Genomic DNA, 18,308 nt, shown 5'->3' on the forward strand with positions numbered 1-18,308 from the left:
TTAAATACTGGCGGACCTTCGCCGTTCCGACATGGTGGACGCGCAGGCGCAATAGCGGTGACCCAGCGCGGCGGCCGATGACGTCGGCACGTTTCTGTAAAAGACACGCCCCCTGAAGTAGGACCGGGGCTGGCCTTGGTTCGGCAGCGGCGGCTCACATGACCGCAGCGGTGCCGCCTCCCTGCTCTCAGCAGCCGTGCAGGTGCCGACTCCAGGCGGCACACTGACACACGGACCGGTTAACGGCCCACCGGAGCCGGTGGCGGGTTTCAAATGAGTCGCTGTTTCGGTGTTCTTAGCAGGTTGCGCGTGTCCGTGTGCCGTGCCCTCAGGCTGCCGTCGTGCCCATGATACAGGCCGGTAATCCTGCTTGAGGTGGGTGATCCAGTCCATCTGTCATGTCTGCTTTGTTTAAGGACTCAGATGTCCTCTGTGATGTCCCGATGTCCACACACCGGCTTTGTGAGACCGACACCGGTGCGGACCGGAGGAGATGAAGGCAGCCGTCCTCACCGCCGCTCCTCCGTGCACCGACACACATCTGTGTCTGAGGGAGGCTGTGACGGCGGTAGGCCGGTAATCCTGCTGCAGCATTCATTGTTTTACACGCTAGTCATCTACTGTGTTGTTAATGAGGCCGGAGTTAACCGGTGGTGTTCAGTGCAGAGGGTCCTGACGGGTGCAGGATGGAGGCTGACATCCGTCTGTGGAGCTCCTCACAGCCGAACATCAGGTCCTCCCACCGGCTGCGGGCTGCGGTCGCAGAGGACCGCCCTGCAGTGGAGCATCGACACCACCGACTCAAGTGTTATTATTATTAGTTTTAAATGCACTTCTGTCCCTCATCATCAGTTTCCATGTTTGTGCCCTTCACTGAGATAAGTCCATGAAGGAGAAACTTTCTGCTCATTTGTGAAGGTCTCTGAAATCCTGGAAAATACAGTTCTACACTGTTTAATGGAGAAAAGTCCAAAAGACAAGTTCAGTGAGGAAAATACTCTTTAAACCAAACTTCCTGTTTCCCTTTTCTGAATCAGCGTTATTCTGATTATGACCGATTATGCTGACTGCACAAAACAAACTGGACTGCAGTTTGTTGAGTATCAACACAAAAGAAGCCTGAAAATTACTTCTAGTCACAGTGCTGACAGAGTTCACAGCACTTAAACAAGTCATTACAGATAAAAAACAACCTTTGTTTTTTATCTGTTTCATGACTTCTGCTGCTGCCTGCAGGTTAAACACAGAGTGAACGTGTCTGAAGACATCTGATTTCTGTGGTTTCATCATCCAGTTTAAATTCCATAAATCTTTTTTCTGTACGTCTCATTTTCCAGGACGCAGCTGTGGACGTTACATTTGATCAGCTGCAGTGGGAGTCGCAGCAGAAAGAGGACTTCCATAATTCATGTGCTGCTCTGTGTCTGCTGAGCACGATGAGTACAGACCGACCCAAACGCAACATCATCAAGAAGAAATATGTGAGTGACACTTTCTGTTCTCTCAGACAGTTTGATGTTTTACAGCTGTGGTGATGGAATCAGCAGATTGTCTTTGAAATACTTCTTTATATAACGTTAAAGAATAAAACAAACCTGACACACTGGAACGAGTCAACTTCAACTGAATGAGTGTGTTTTAGAAGCTGATCAACACCTCACAGGTTCAAAAGAGAAAACCTCCTTAATTTAAGGGGAAACCTTAAGAAACCCAAAAAGGACTCACACATTCAACATAAACCAAGTTTTAATTATCAACATTGAAATCTCATCACATCACATGTTAAAACGTTCGAGCATGAAGTCATGTAATTGAGATAAACTTAAGGTATTAACCTTATCAATGTGCTATTATTCAATTTCCATGACTTTAGATCCAAATAAAATATATTTAATGTTGTTTTTCACCAGGCAGTGATTTGTTTTCCTCTAATCAGAAGGCCTGTCGTGACGGGACGATCTGAGTATAATCCACAAGATGTAAAGATTGATTACAAAATGAAAAATGACACAAGATTTCAATGAAATACAAAGGAAAGAAAGAACCAAAGAACAATAAAAAAAGATGCATTTAATTAAAATAAACCCAATCAAAACTGAAATCAACCATCCACCTCAGTATGAACCAGAGTGGCTTGATAAACTGCACCAACATATTCATATGGTGGAATATATTCTTAACACTGGGCTCACTGCAATATCACTGGATGCTATTTACTCCAAAATTAATTAAACAATATGTTATTGGATAAAATGGTATTTGCATGAACATGAATTCAAATCTTTCCTAAAAACTCAAACTTTCTAAGAAACAAACATGTCTTTGTTTAGAAGGTGAAGTTCAGCTCGTCAGTTCAGGTGACAGTGTCTCCAGTCTGTTATTACAGCTGAGTGGACCGCACAGGGAACGTCAGGGAACGTCAGGGAACGTCAGGGAACGTCAGGGAATGTCAGGGAAAATCCGGAAATGCCTGTGAACGTCAGGGAACGTCAGGAAACATCAGGAGTCAGTCTGAGCCGGCTGTCTGCAGACTGGTATTATTATGTATGTGTATATATATAATAACAATAAGATTAAATAACATAAACTAACATAGAATAAGATGAAATGACATAAAATAAGATGAAATAACACAAAATAAGATGAAATAACAACATAACATGACAAGATGAAATAACATGAAATAAGATCAAATAACATAAAATAAGATGGTGTCAGCTTGTACACATGAAGCATAAACACCTTTATTACAACACATATTCATCAAAGAATGCAGCTTGAATATGATCAGAGTTGTCATGGCGATTTGTCCTCAGGCTTAACAACAATAATCAATCGGTCTGAATGTCAGGAAGTCACTGCTGGAAATTACAAGTCACAGTTTGAGAAAATGTTAAAATGTTTTTCGTTTGATGTAATATGATGATTTCTACTGTGTGTGTGTGTGTGTGCCTGCCTGTCTGTCTGTCTGTGTCTGTGTGTGTGTGTGTGTGTGTGTGTGTGTGTGTGTGTGTGTGTGTGTGTGTGTGTGTGTGTGTGTGTGTGTGTGTGTGTGTGTGTGTGTGTGTGTGTGTGTGCAGGACATCAGCGACGGGATGCCGTGGTGTGAAGAACGTCTGGTCCGCAAAGTTCTGTTCCTCTCGCTCCGGGAATTCAGAGACAAACACCGCGCCACACACAAACACACGCACGTGCACAAGCGTGCGCACAAGCGTACCGCCAAAAACACACACGTGCACGCGCCACGAAAGACGGCGACGCTACCTGCACGGAAACACACGCACACACGCACGAGGACGAGTGCGCACACGCAACACAAGAGAGTCGCCTGCAGACCGCGAAACACGCAGAGACAGACACAGAACACACACGTGTCCAAACACACACACACTCATGAACGCACAAACAAAGGGCAGAAAACGTCTCAGGACTCACACACACCAAAAAGTAAATGTACTCACACACTGCAGAGCAACACAACGCCCTCCACACTGTGCACAGGGAAAGTACACACTGTACCACACACACACCTGCAGCATCCTCCTCGTCTGTTCCAGAGGACGCTGCGCTCACACAACACACACAACACACACAACACACACAACACACTGCTGTTGCTCAACTCTAAGTACACACACGGTGCCAAACACACACGCACAACTCACTCAGCAAAGAACTACACACCTAAACACACCGCGGCGCTGCTAAGCCCTCCGGTCCCGGCCAGGACTCTGAGGTCACACACTCCCATGAGCCTCGGCGGTCAGTACCTTCATCACTCCTCTTCATCACTGCTCCTCCTCTCCTGTACCTTCATCACTCCTCTTCATCGTCTCCTGTACCTTCATCACTCCTCTTCATCACTCCTCCTCTTCTGTCCCTTCATTGATAAGTATTGCACGTAGGAGATGAAGATATATTGTTGGTGGTAAAGTCGCAGGATGTATTGTTTATATTTATTTATTATATATTAATTGTTTATGTTTTATATGCTGCTGCAAGTGTAGCCGGTTTCTCATAGTGAACCTGCTTCCTGTGACTCCTCTTGTTCCCTGAAGGCTCTCTGGTTAACGGGATCAGCCGGTGTCAGTCACTGCTGTCCGCCAGTCCCAGCTGGAGCTGGTCCTTAGAGACCCGGGCCGCCCAGCGCCGGGCCGCCAGCATCCACCGGGACAAGGACGACCCGGCCAGCAAAAGGTAGTACTCTCCTGAGTCTCAGCAACACCTGGAAACAGCTGGAGAGGAACCTGCAGGAAGATGCAGAGAGGGATAAGGAAAATAAGATTTATCGTGTGTGTGTGCGCACGTGTGTGTGTGTGTGTGTGTGCGCGCGTGTGTGTGTGTGTGTGTGTGTGTGTGTGTGTGTGTGTGTGTGTGTGTGTGTGTGTGTGTGTGTGTGTGTGTGTGTGTGAACAGACCGCGGCTGCAGGCGCAGAGGAAGTTCGCCCAGTCCCCTCCCAGCTCTCCGGGGCCGTCGGTGCTGATGACATCAGCGCAGAGTAACCACGCCCACAACCTGGCCGTCGTCACCTGTCTGTCCCGACGGCGACCGAAGACCGAGGACTTCCTGTCCTTCCTCTGTCTGAGAGGTGAATCTCTACAAGGTGCCCAATACATGACCGCTGGAGATCTGAACGATCACACAGTCAGGGACACATATTATTATTATTATTATTGTTATTATTATTATTATTATTATTATATAATGCACTACTGTGGGTATGATAATTGTTTCTGAAATTAAATTAAAAGGCTACCACCCTACAATCCTGAATTATGACAGAGAGGAGGAGCAAGCGTTTCCTTTTGCTTTCTCAAAGCAACAAAAACAAGCAGTGAGCTGCATGTTGTCCGTCCGGCATCGATTCTAAAAGTGCTGCCGAGAGGAGTCAGCTGTAGGTGAAGAGGAGGATCTGTCTCCTCCTGCCTCCTGCAGATATGTAATACAGGAGCAACACAGATACAATGATCTGCTCTAAGAGAAGAAGATCTATTGCTGCTCGTTCAGAGGCAGCGAACAATGAACAGAGTAACAGTGAAAATCCAGCAGAGCTGCAACCAAGAGTTGAGCAGCTGCTGTCAGCTGGATGACTGAGTGTCAGGACTGTTTCCCAGAGAGGAGCTGGATGAGCAGGAGGAAGTCTGACAGTCGTAGTGTGCAGCTGACAGCAGGCAGAGTGACGGACGCCCTGCAGCCTAGGCTCCGCCCCTCTCACACACATTTAGATGTGTGAAGGAGCCCGCTGACAGTCGCCATCTGACTTCCTGTCTTTCCACCAATCACAAGGCTGCAGCTGAAAGGAGCCAGTTCAGGAGAACCACAGGTACTGACCTGTGGAGGGAGCAGACGTCTGTCTATCCGTCCGTCCTGTTTTCAAGAAGACCGTCAGAGGATAAAGAGAGCTGTCAGCTGATGCAGTGATGCACACGGAGTAAAAACAAGACTCATTACAAAGAGAGGAGTCATTTACACTGAACCTACACACAAACACAAACACGCACACACACACATCATAATCAATAACAGCACGTTCTCTCTCATCAGGTTCAGCAGCGTTGCCGAGCAACATGGCCTTCTTACCGGGTAGACGAGAGAAGGAGCCCGCTGACAGTCGCCATCTGACTTCCTGTCTTTCCACCAATCACAAGGCTGCAGCTGAAAGGAGCGAGTTCAGGAGAACCACAGGTACTGACCTGTGGAGGGAGCAGACGTCTGTCTATCCGTCCGTCCTGTTTTCAAGAAGACCGTCAGAGGATTTCTTTAAATTTGACACAAATTGAACTGGAGACTTGAGATTTTAAGGGGTCAAAGGTCACTGTGACCTCACAAAAACACATTCATGCCATAACTCCAGAATTCACAAAGTAGTTATGACAAAACTTCAGAACAAATGTCCGAAAAGACATTTGATAATCAAAGAGGTCAAAGGTCACCTTCCCTGTGATCTCAGTCTCTCTGTCTGTCAATCAGCGATGGAGCAGAAACACAATGTGTCCATCATCCACGTGTGGTCACATCCTGAATGTGTGACTCTGATCTGAACTGCAGATTGTGCAGATTTTTGTGTCAGGTTCAAGCATCATCTGTTGTCATGGCAACAGGGAGACTATGTTGACCAGTTGGCAGTAATTCCTATCAATCTCTTAATCTTATGTCTCTTAAAACTTGAATGATTTGGGTCAGTTTTAGATTATAAAACAGATTAACCACGAGGTGATCTTGTTTTTGTACTTCTTTCCCTGCCGACCGTCCTTCAGGTCAGCGGGACGCCCGGACTCCCAGAGGGAGGCCTGCAGGCTCTGCAGCGGCTGCCTCCTTCTGCCCTCTGACAGCCCGAGCACAGAGGAGGAGGGACCGGGAGGAGAGACAGGAGAGGAAGAGCCGAGAGGGGGAGGAGGAGGACGGGAGACACCTGCTGAGACCTCGCCAGCTCTCCCTACAGGTCAGGAGGACTAACGAGGTCTGATCATCCTCTCTGAGGTGATGATGATGTCTGGTTGTATCATGAAGGCTGAACACTGACAGACAGGTGTCTTGGTTCTGGTGTGGTTCAGTGACACAGTGGTTCTGGAGAACATGACGTCTCAGCTGCTAAAATATTCATCCCCCGGTCTCAATACAAATACATGATTTTTGTCTGTTGCAGGTTGCCATGGTGACTAGAGTCTCCGAACAAAGAACTTCCTGTGTCAGGTCTGTCAGCCCTTTAAAGTCCAGAACGGGGGTCGGCAGCAAACAGTCCCCCAGGCCGAGCGGTACCTGTAAACAGGGCCGCCAGCTCCCAGGCAGAACCACGGACAGAACCCAGGACACCAGCAACAAACACCTCTCCCTGCAACACAACCACCAGCTGCCTCAGAACCAGCACCTTCCTCTCCCCCCACAGACTGTCTGCAGCAGCACCAGAACCTTCAACACGCTCCAGAACTCAGGAAGAACTTCTCACTGGACTCAGACACCGCTGACCAACGGCTCGGTGACACGACAGCTTGGTGACAACCCGGCGGTCCTGAGGGTGTCCAGGAGGAGGAGGGGCCTCCCACCGGACACCAGCCCCGCCCCCCCACATCAGGCTCCTCCGGACAATCAGTCATCGAAGAAGATTAGAGTGCTGCAGAACAAAGGTGGCTCATCGGAGGTCCCACAGACAGACGGTGATGGAGCGGAGGGCGTGAGCCATGTGGGTGGAGCCTCTGCGAACCATGTGGGTGGAGCGTCTATGAACCATGTGGGTGGAGCCTTGGCGAACCATGTGGGTGGAGGCTCTATGAACCATGTGGGTGGAGCCTTGGCGAACCATGTGGGTGGAGCCTCTGCGAACCATGACAGAGAGCTTCCACAGGACGCACGTGACGGTGGAGGAGAGGTGAGTCTTGTCAGCGAGGACCCGAAGGACCAACTTCACAGAGAACAGTTCGGTCCGACAGGTGAACGGGTCAGCTTCACTGATGTCATCACAAACTGTGACCTCACGCCCGTCAGTGAGGTCATCGTGACGGAAACGACGCTCCAGACGAAGCGGACCGCTACGATCCCAAAGCCACTTCAGAGGACCGCTGACCTGAGGACGAAATCTAAAACTACAGCTGCTCTCGACTTAGTGACGTCTGCATTCATCCACACCGAGCCGGCCGACAGTTACTCTGCCAAGCACACCGCGAAGGGGACGAACAAGGGTACCAACAAGAACATTACCAAGTGTACTTCACCAGCCAGCGGTTCCACCATTCACAACTCTAAAGGTGCTGTAAAATCCTCTTCCAAGGGGACCGCGGAGGACAGGACCAGGGACAGCAGCCACTGTAGCACTACCAAGGGCTCTACGAAGGGGCTTCCCCACAACAAGTCGACTACCTCAGCCATCAGAACCAGAACCAGGTGCAGTCCCAGAACCCTCCTGAAGCGGTAACACCTCGCAGTCTGGAGGTATTCACTCTCACTGTCCTCCACAGTCAGACTGTTTAAAGAATCCGGTTGGTCAGAGGCATGATGGTGATGATGATAATCATGATGATAAGATGAAGGCTGGTCAGATAGTGATCTGTTCTCTGATGTTGTCAGTGGTTGTGGGATCATTTTCATCCTTTACAAGTAAATTAAAGTCAAACGGAAGGCAGAAACACTGTTCAGTGGATTGTAAAGTGAAGCCACTGATTTTTTTATGCTTCTATATCTGGACTCAAAGCCTGATATGTTTTTAATCTTTATATTCTCATGGAAGAAACACTGGTTTAATGAACCTGATCGACATGTCCCCGTAGCTGCTGTTAGTACTCCGACTCGGGTTATAGTACGACGCTTAAAAAGGAATAATGGACTCAGTTGTGTCTACATCAGTGGTTCTGGACCGGTCCAGCCTCAGGATCCACATCCTTCAAGTCATCAAGTCACAAAGTGTTTGAGCTGATCAAATTGATTTGACTAAAAATGGTGCAGTAATACACAACACACTTATATACTATTAAAAATAGTGCAACTTGAGCTAAAAACACAATAAAATAAAAAGCATAAAAAGAAGTTTTATCTTGTCCAGTTTGAAAAGTCTAAAATAAACTGTATAAAAATATGAAATAAAAAACCACTCATCTAGAATATGATGAAAACCCTGATCTGAACCTGTTTCGAAATGTCCCAATGAGTCCGAACTACTGATGTAATGTTAGTTTTTAATCGTTATTGTCGCGGCAACGCTGTCAGCTAACTCTGCACTCACATTGCATCATGGGAAATGTATCACCTTCAAAATAAAAGTGCAGCAGCAGAAGTTTTTCGCTCCACCTTTTTTTTTTTCACGCACACATTGCGACCCACATTTGGGTCGAGACCCAGCAGTTGAGAACCACTGGTCTAGACTTACACAAGTTTTTCACCTGAAAACCCAAACAAAAGGATAAGATTAGAGGTTTGAAAAATGTGAAATTTAGTGAACAACAATTAATTTTTTACAAATAAAACTGATTTAATTTGTGGTAATCATTCCTCCTGCTGTCCATTAAAGGATCCGCTGAACGTCTGCACAGATGTGGACGGCCATCATGTCCCCCCGTCACTGTTACTCAGTGTGAATAATTCCAGCAGCTGACCCGGGTCACTGTACATATGAGTGTGATTGTTTTATAACATACGTGAGTAGATTGTTCACATGTTCTTTAAGAAGTCTCTGACATGTGAGGACAGCAGGGCTCTGTTCTGTCCTCCGAACGGAAACCGGTGGTGTGAAACCAGCTGCACGTTCACCAGCCACAGTCTTCATCAGCCTATCAGAGGGGCCACCGGTACCTCCGGGGCCTCTGGGGCCCTCAAGGGACAAAAGACTAAAAATACAACCGCAAAAGTGGTTTTTATTTACTGATTTATTAGTTTGATTTTCCTACACTAAAGTCTGCCTGAACTGTACAGAGAAGTAGAAACATGGAGGTGCCACATGTTTATGTTGTTCTACATTTAAATGGATCAGTCTGTGTGAACTGATGTGTTCATGGAAGTAGCATGATGCATCCCGCATCCTGCATCCTGCATCTCCATCAACACACAGCTGCTTTGATTCTAGTCATTTAAACTGTTCCACAAGGCTGCACTTGAACGAACAGGAGAACCTGAAGGAAGAACCGTGACGAAGTCATCAGTGTGGATCTTATTTAAAAAGGAGAAACAAAGGAAAAGATGTGTCATTTTACAATAATTTTGTCTATAACTGGCTCATGTAACTCTGTTGGACTGAACTCAAATATTAGGATGCTCAAAGCTCAGTGGGTTCATGAGGATGCCATCAACGGGTTCTCGGATCAGAACAGATCAGTGGAACCACACATAGAAACAACCTTCAGCCCTTCTTTAACATTAGTTTTTTTTTATCACAGTGGTGTTTCAGTGGAGGATCTCGGATTGGATAACAGCTCACAGTGTGTTGGTGTAATGTTAGTGGTTCCAAACCATTTGTTTTTTAGGAGATGGAGAACTACTTTGAACTTTTCTCACTGCTCTTTGAGCTGTTTGGGAAAAAAAACATAAATGTTCAGTATATTTGATGCAGTTAATTTTCAGCTGTGGATGATATTCATCAGAGGAGCAGTTCTCCATCTGAGAGATAAAAAGGTTCCAACATAATATAATCAATCAGTTCCTTCCTTTGTTTCTGACTTCATGTATTTCTGTGTTTTAACATTAATGTGATTTAAAGTGTTATTATGCTGTTGATCACCTGTTTAGTTATGTATGAACAAACCCTTTCAGCCTCACAGGAATATGACAGATAGAAGACATAAATATTTGTGCAGCAACATTTAAGATATCTGTAAGAAGTCTGTAAATGTGAAGGATTTGAATTTTGCAATAAAAGGAGTTTTTATATTTATCCTCGAGCAGCATTGTGCTTTTGTTGTTGTTGTCTTGGCTGTTTGGTTGGATGCTTTGGTTCACGGAGAGGTGAACATCAGCTTTTCTTCAAGGATCTCTCTTTAGGCTGCATTCATCCTTCTCTCTGTCCCTACTGCTGAGACGGCTCCCCTATCATAATGCTACCGCCACCATGCTTCTCTACAGGGATGGTATGAGTCACTTATTGAGCCCGGTGTCTGACAGACATGGTGCAAGGAGTCTTTGATCCGTCACATCAGATTATTTTTTTCCTTGTGACTTCTGTCACTACACCACAGACATGTGATTGATGAAGTGCTGCTGAGATGATTGTTCCTTCATATCGTGACCGGGCCATCTAACAGGGCCTCGGACTACAAGAGCCTGCAACGCCACTCTGGGAATTTCACCCACAGAATTATCAAATATGCTGAGTCGTGAGTTTCTGGTTGGAACATTTATTGAAAATCAAGCAGGTGCATTCCTCCAATTAGTAAAAAAAAAAAAAAAAACATAATAAAAGTCAAGTTATTACAAAAGGATGTTCTAAAAACTCTAAAGTTTCTGTTACACCGACCACATCACCAGCACAGGGGTGTGTGTGTGTGTGTGTGTGTGGGGGGGGGGGTGAAAGGGTCGGTCCTAGAGTGCTTCACCACCACCAGTATGGAAAACACACACACACACACACACACACACACACACACACACACACACACACACACACACACACACACACACACACTGTAACACAAGAACACAGGTTAAGGAGACACAGCAAAAAAGAAAAGAAAAAGGCATGCAGGAGATAACTCAGGGCAAGAAAAGGAGACCTCCACCTGGAAAATGTAGCAGCACAACCTTCAACCTGCAACAGTTGGTTTTCCAATAATCAGGGAAACTCCCTCTTAGGATGAACAATTAATATAATTGCTCCAGATAATGTGAACAGGGAAGAGTGGGATCACCTGTTCTCCATTCATGATTAGCAGGTGGGGCAGGAATCACAGGAAGGAGCCTCACTCATCACAACATGAAGCTCTGTAGACTGATTCTTCTGGATCACCCCTCCATGCTCTAGTACCTGATGGTGGACTTTATGGAGAGTCCTGCTGGTTCCTAACTTTTTATCTATTTCACAGTTAACGAGGCCTCTGTGCTTCCTGAACACTTGGAGCTTTAGAAATGTTTCACAGTGGAGGTCTGGAAACAGTTTTTCTCCTGACATTCAGTGTGAATTGTTGGATGTCTTTTCTTAACTCACTCATTTTGTCTCAGGTGGACTCAAATCAAGTCAGAGATGATTATAACAAATAGGATGCATCTGACTCACAATCTGGATTCACATCAAAGAGTCGGAATAATTTGACAAGTGACAGATTTCAGGGTTTAATTTCTAATAAATTGTCTTACATTCATTATGCATTATAACCAAGTGTGGACTGATGGAAAAAAATATTCTTTTATTAATTTGAAATAAAATGTACAACACTAAAGTGTGCACAAAGTGAAGGGGTCTTAATACTTTCTGAAGCAATCGCCTCTAAGATAGACATTTGGTGTAGACAGACCAACAACAACATCAAATAAAATATTATTTTTGAGACCTGACATGCGACTTCAAACTAAATACTGTGTTAATCGATGTAAATTCACTGCTGGACCTGATGGAGAAAACACCTACTGAACAGATTATTCTGTTGACACTGCAGGACCCTGATCCCAACACGTTTTCTGCCCTGCGTACAGCCTGCCAGGCAGCTGTGCCTGCCGGGTTGACTCTCTCCGGGTGAGTGACAGTCTTTATTCTTTTGCTCCAGCTAATATAATCTCACTAAACGTCCTGTGCGGCATGTTTCACACTTCAGCAGCCTGCTGTGTCGGAGTCATCTCATCCTATAGAGTCAGAGGAGGAGCTGCCTGGGAGACAAAGTTCAGGACATACGGAACATCCTCTTCTACCGCAGACTGCAGCAGGCCACAGTGACCTGTCCGGATCAGCACCACGGCTCGGTGTCATGGACGGCTAGAACCCGCAGCGGAACCATGTTTGAAAACTTCAGAGAGAGACTTCACATGGTCCAACAGGACTTCACGACAGGGTGGGTTCAGCTTCCTTCATCACGTCAGTCTTCTTCACCTCACAGATAGTCAGTGAGCTTCTCGGACTGCGTCAGACCTCCTCGTGTACAGCGACATGATGACATGACGACATGTATAACACTGAACTATCTATCTATCTATCTAAAGACGAACTGACTCCAGGACTACTGGTGCTGTTAGCTGATGAATTATGGCGTGTTGTAATGCTAGCAGCTAGCTGTTCCTGCTAATTGCTCTCAGCTGATAGTCATGTGATGTTTTTCAGTTTTTTTTTAAAGACCCCGCGTGCAGTCCGGAAACATGCAGAATACAAATAAAACAAATTGAACTGTTGAGCATAACTTCAACAGAGTCTGTTGTAATCATGTTCCGCTGTTCACTAACAAACAAACACAGTAAAACCGGTCAAATTCAGAAAAATACTGCTTTCTTTATCTCTCTCTCTCTCCCTCTCTCTCTCTCTCCCTCTCTCTCTCTCCCTCTCACTCTCTCTCTCTCTCACTCTCTCTCTCTCCCCTCTCTCTCTCCCTCTCACTCTCTCTCTCTCTCTCTCTCCCTCTCTCTCTCTCCCTCTCACTCTCTCTCTCTCTCTCTCTCTCTCTCTCTCTCTCTCTCTCTCTCTCCTCTCTCTCTCTCTCTCTCTCTCTCTCTCTCTCTCCCTCTCTCTCTCTCTCTCTCTCTCTCTCTCACTCTCTCTCTCTCCTTTCTCTCTCTCTCTCTCTCTCTCTCACTCTCTCTCTCCCTCTCTCACTCTCTCTCTCTCTCACTCTCTCTCTCTCTCTCTCTCTCTCTCTCTCTCTCTCTCTCTCTCTCTCTCTCTCTCTCTCTCTCTCTCTCTCTCTCTCTCTCTCTCTCTCTCTCTCTCTCTCTCTCTCTCTCTCTCTCTCTCTCTCTCTCTCTCTCTCTCTCTCTCTCTCTCTCTCTCTCTCTCTCTCTCTCTCTCTCTCTCTCTCTCTCTCTCCCTCTCTCTCTCTCCCTCTCTCTCTCTCTACAGCTTCAAGACCCTCGGAGACAAATCACGAGACACCAAAACGAAGAGGAGACCCAGGTGAGGGGGGGGGGGAGGGGAGATATATATATATATATATATATAGAGAGAGAGAGAGAGAGAGAGAGAGAGAGAGAGAGAGAGAGAGAGAGAGAGAGAGAGATAGAGAGAGAGAGTGAGATAGAGAGTGAGAGAGAGTGATAGAGAGAGTGAGAGATAGAGAGAGAGTGAGATAGAGAGAGAGTGAGAGAGAGAGTGAGAGAAGAGTGAGAGAGAGAGAGAGTGAGAGATAGAGAGAGAGAGTGAGTGAGAGAGAGAGTGAGAAGAGTGAGAGAGAGTGATAGATAGAGAGATAGCGAGAGAGAGTGAGTGTGTGTGTGTGTGTGTGTGTGTGTGTGTGTGTGTGTGTGTGTGTGTGTGTGTGTATACAAGTATCTTAATGAGGACCAGTTTGAGTTTCAGACCAGCAGAGTGAAGACATTTTGGGAAAGTGAGGACATTCAAGAAGTGACATGAGATCTGCTGGAGATGACATGATGTGTGATCCTGTTTGTTGTTCAGGTTTGAAGAAAACCTTCCTCATTTCAGTGCTGGGCTGGACATCCTCAGCAGGTCTGTGGACACACACACACACACACACACACACACACACACACACACACACACACACACACACACACACACACACACACACACACACACACACACACACACACTGTGAACTGCATTAAGGTGTGTATAATGTGTCTGCAGGTATGAGGACAGCTGGTTTCTGCTCCATAAAAGAACTAAAGACTGTGCTCAGGATGCAGAGGTATGCGCTGCTCCTCTCCGAGGACTTCTTATCACGTCTTTAGATTCTGATGATTCTTGGCGACTACCTGCATTAAGAAATGCTTGAATATTACATGTGAATATTTTCAGTAACCAAACACCTGTAGAGCTTCTGTTTGGGGCTGAATGTTGACAGGACATCACCAGATCCCTCAGTTAGTCACATTCAACCCTTCATCAGCTCAGTGCGCCGAGGCTGCTGCTTCTTAAAGACCTGCAGTCATTGGCAGACTGAGAGCTTTCATCATTTAGACGCTGTTGTGTTTTTGTAGACTGGGTGTTTGGTCTGTGGTTTTTACTGTCTGTTACTGTAAAATAAAACGAGTCAACAGCAGCAGTTGTCTGTGCTGCGTCTGACCTCCGCCTCTGTGCTCTCAGGTGGTAGATGGTGACATCGTGATGCTCTCAGCTCACTGGGAGAGAAAAAGAGAAGCTCTGACACAGCTGCAGGAACAGCTGCACATCCTGCCGGCCTTCATCACTGAGCTGGAGGCCATCACCGCTAACATCGGTACGTACGCAGTCGGTGTGAAGTCAGTCCGATTAGAGCGGTCAGCAGCAGGATGGTACCATGACAGGAGGTGGGCCTCAGTATGTGCTGCTTCATTCCCTCAGTGTTAGCAACTGTAATCACATCCTGGAGGTTTATGATGGAACCGAAGAGCCAAAGTGTTTAATATTAATAAAATAACAATGAATAAACTGTGTAAAACAAACAGTGGTGTCAAAAAGTCTGAGACCACTTTTATTTTGCACAACAATTTTAATTTAATCCAGTTTAGTTAATTATAAATGATATCATGAGCCCCTCTTCAGAAATATTCCAAACAACAGGAACACACAGCTGACCAATCAGAACATGTGTGTTTTAGTTTTACCACAGAAACATCAGTAAATACATGTCTCTGAATATTTCTACAGTTCACATATTTTTAGGATCATTATGTAAAACTAGATATAATCACAACAGATGTGATTGGGCGCGACTGGACTGACTGTTTGTGTGTCTGTGTTGTTGTGTTTATTTGTGTTGGTGTGTTGTAATGTTGTTGTGTTTGTTTGCTTGTAATGTGGTTGTTAATTGTGTGTGTGTGTGTGTGTGTGTGTGTGTGTGTGTGTGTGTGTGTGTGTGTGTGTGTGTGTGTGTGTGTGTGTGTGTGTGTGTGTGTGTGTGTCCAGCTCACCTGGAGGGAGATTTTGAGGAGATGGAGAGTCGTCTGGTGTATCTGGAGTCTTTGTGTTCTCAGTGCGACCAGCAGGCTGTCAAACAGCAGCACGTCAGACAGCTGGAGGAATACAAGAAGAAGAAGAGGTCTGACATCATTATTATTTACTGATTTCTTTGATTAAGACCTTTTTTTTTTTTTAATTTTTTTTTTTATAAGAGTTATTGTTCAGTTCTGATTGAGCTGACTGTCAGAGCTTCAGACACATCTTTACACCTGATGGTCTGTCTGATTCTTCTTTGTCACTACCGGTATTACACTACGCTGTCCTTCTTCAAGTCATTATATTTTTTTACTTATTCTCAAGTTCTCCTTCAGCAGAGTGAAGTTTGACTGGTTTAACTAGTTTTACAGTCATTTATGTCATTTCAACTAAATCTCTTTGGTCAGTGCATTAACACTGATTTTTAAATGAATTAAATACCCAACACTGTGATTTTTAAACAGTATCACAACCTGGCTCGATGCTTGTGACAAAAAGGAGGACAGACCAGACAGGTTTAAATACCAATGTTCAGATTTATTGTTATATGACATCAGACGCACTAGAAGGACGTCATGTTAATATCTCTGATGAAGAACATTTGTCTGTTTTAATGGGATCTTCTGTTTGTCTTGTAACAGGAGGGAGATGGAGATGCTGGAAGGTGAGCTTGTGTGTTTATTTGTATACACAGTATATATAATAAGTATGGAGACACATTTGACTTGCGAGTGGTGATAAACTTGCTGATTACTGCTCATACTGCTGTTGATGATGTCGTGTGAACCACTGGAGATTACAGGACTCTAATGTGATGTCTCTTCCTGTTTGTAGTGGAGCTGAACTCTGAGCATGCTCAGAAGGTGGCAGAGATGGAGCAGGCCATGCAGCAGAAACTGAGAGAGCGACAGAAGGTTTACGAAGAAGCCTTTAACCAGGACGTGGAACAGTACCTGTCCACGGGACACCTGCAGCACCGAGGTACAAACAGGAAACGACTGAGGAATCTAAAGAGTCAGAGGGACAGATGAGAGAATAACAATAGAAATCGAAGATGATACGAGACACTTTTCCTGCTTCTGTCACCATGTTTCAGTGTGCAATGATAATTCCAGTGTTCACTGACATCACAACATATTCACAGACACTTTACAGCCTGTCTAACATAGACTGTATATAAAGAGGGACGTGGACGCTTCACCACTCACTTTGCATTGGAACCAATTGAAGCCCAGAGAACGGCCGACGCCATCTTCCCTGCGGTCCAGTATCCATCGTACCGTTACTATTTAGTATGTCTCAATACATAGTATGTTAAATGTAGGATGCCAAAAGTACCAGGATGTTCTCCTACATTCGGTCATATTTTGCAGTCTGCAGGTCAACATGCTACTCGAGCTGTTCTGACCCACAATCCTTTGCGCAGCAGGAGATACGTCACATCGACTGAGCCGCCGAAACAGTTGGTGCTGATGCTCCACCCACAAAAGGAAGAAGAGGCATTAAAAGGAAGTGTACTTGTTCCAAATCACATCCTTTTTCATTTTACTGCAAATGTCACGCTACGGATCGCAAAGGATAAGAGGGTCAAAGGTCGAGGCACATTTTTATAATGTAGTAGTATGTCCCAGTTGTAAACATACTACATGCACCAGTACATACTTTGTGAGGGAAGCTGCAGTACGTACTAAAGGAAAAATAAATAAATAGCATGTGATTTGGAACGCAGGGCCTGTCAATCAAACCAGACCAGGCCTGTCAGTCCAACAGCCCCGCCCCCAAACATATCTGTGTTTGAGTCCTAATATGTAATGAAGGCTGGAGTTATTTCTGAGTGTTAAAGTGTGTGTGTCTGTGCGTGTGTCTGTGTGTGTTTTTGCAGAACTGACAGGTGCTGACGTGTCTGTTCTGGATCAGATGACAGTCGCTAACATGTCTGACCAGGAGGCTCTGGATGACTTCCTGAACTCCACAGCTGATGACATCAGTCCGGGGTCATCGCTGACCTCAGGTAACCTCACTGTCCAGTACTTGATCAGATTATCATGTAGGCAGAGGTTTGAAATCTGTATCAGTTTTTGCAGGTGATGCTCGTTCTTCCTTCTCCAACAGGTCCAGACATCACGTCCTGCTCCTCTGAATCTTTGAGCCAAGCCCCGCCCACCACCAACCAGCCACCCAATCAGGATGCGGTGTGGCAGCCCGAAGAGGAAGTGGCCAGTGAGGGGAGTGACGAGCTTCAGGTCCAATCAGATGAGGAGGACGTCCAGCCGGACATGTCATTGGCCGGCCTGCAGGATGTCGGCACAGTCAGAGGTTCTGATGAGAGTGACTCCACATGAGACCCGCCCCCCTGGTAACCTAGCAACCACACCATGAATACAGGAAGACTACTCCTGTTTAACACCCCTCTGGTGCCTCTGTTGACTCGACACAGCTCCAGTTAAACAACAAGGCTGCTGACGTTCTGTGTTACTGTGAGCTGCATGGAAACAACAAGGAACTGATCCTAACAGGAAGTGACCTCATAATACAGAGTAGAACAGGAAGCGTGTCCTCTAACATGTCTGAGTTGTGTTTTGTTCACACATGTCTGACAATCACAGAAACTGTTTGTATCCTGACCCGGTTATAAAACTATCCTCCAATATCAGTGTGTCATCAGCTTTTATTTTGTAGTATGACATTTATTTTGACTGATTTGAAGCACTGAAGTCTTTCACTTCACCCACCGACCGATGATCGTGTGCTCATCAGTCAGACTTCAAACTGGGACGTATTTCTGCCTTGGTTACAGTCGCAGTAAGAATCCTGCAC

The 18,308-nt window shown here is 45.8% G+C and overlaps 2 protein-coding genes and 1 long non-coding RNA gene across 4 annotated transcripts; all 3 read left to right on the forward strand.

Annotated features, from left to right (window-relative positions):
- The first annotated feature begins 123 nt into the window (after positions 1-123).
- Positions 124-3,594, forward strand: LOC138631985 (uncharacterized). Its single transcript, XR_011311772.1, has 3 exons — positions 124-375; positions 1,338-1,481; positions 3,081-3,594. It is a non-coding gene; the product is annotated as an uncharacterized lncRNA (long non-coding RNA).
- Positions 3,595-10,355, forward strand: LOC138631984 (protein Jumonji-like). Of its 2 annotated transcripts, none has more exons than XM_069717219.1 (6): positions 3,595-3,762; positions 4,059-4,197; positions 4,417-4,604; positions 5,546-5,686; positions 6,259-6,443; positions 6,648-10,355. In XM_069717219.1, the coding sequence occupies exons 1-6, from the start codon at positions 3,750-3,752 to the stop codon at positions 7,908-7,910; spliced, it is 1,929 nt and encodes a 642-aa protein (XP_069573320.1). In that variant the 5' UTR covers positions 3,595-3,749; the 3' UTR covers positions 7,911-10,355. The 2 variants fall into 2 exon arrangements, with proteins under 2 accessions (XP_069573320.1, XP_069573321.1); XM_069717220.1 differs by having other exon boundaries at positions 4,417-4,589.
- A 1,909-nt stretch (positions 10,356-12,264) lies between these two features.
- Positions 12,265-18,144, forward strand: dtnbp1a (dystrobrevin binding protein 1a). Its single transcript, XM_069717259.1, has 10 exons — positions 12,265-12,459; positions 13,455-13,508; positions 14,010-14,060; positions 14,202-14,262; positions 14,661-14,793; positions 15,462-15,594; positions 16,133-16,155; positions 16,326-16,472; positions 17,374-17,502; positions 17,604-18,144. Exons 1-10 carry the CDS (start codon positions 12,404-12,406, stop codon positions 17,831-17,833), a joined length of 1,017 nt encoding a protein of 338 aa, XP_069573360.1. The 5' UTR covers positions 12,265-12,403; the 3' UTR covers positions 17,834-18,144.
- Positions 18,145-18,308: the final 164 nt, after the last annotated feature.

The sequence above is a fragment of the Brachyistius frenatus genome, unplaced genomic scaffold, assembly GCF_029030835.1.
Source record: "Brachyistius frenatus isolate BFR_SWC_R1_liver_20210118 unplaced genomic scaffold, ASM2903083v1 Contig_171, whole genome shotgun sequence".
In the NCBI taxonomy this organism is placed as follows: domain Eukaryota; kingdom Metazoa; phylum Chordata; class Actinopteri; family Embiotocidae; genus Brachyistius; species Brachyistius frenatus.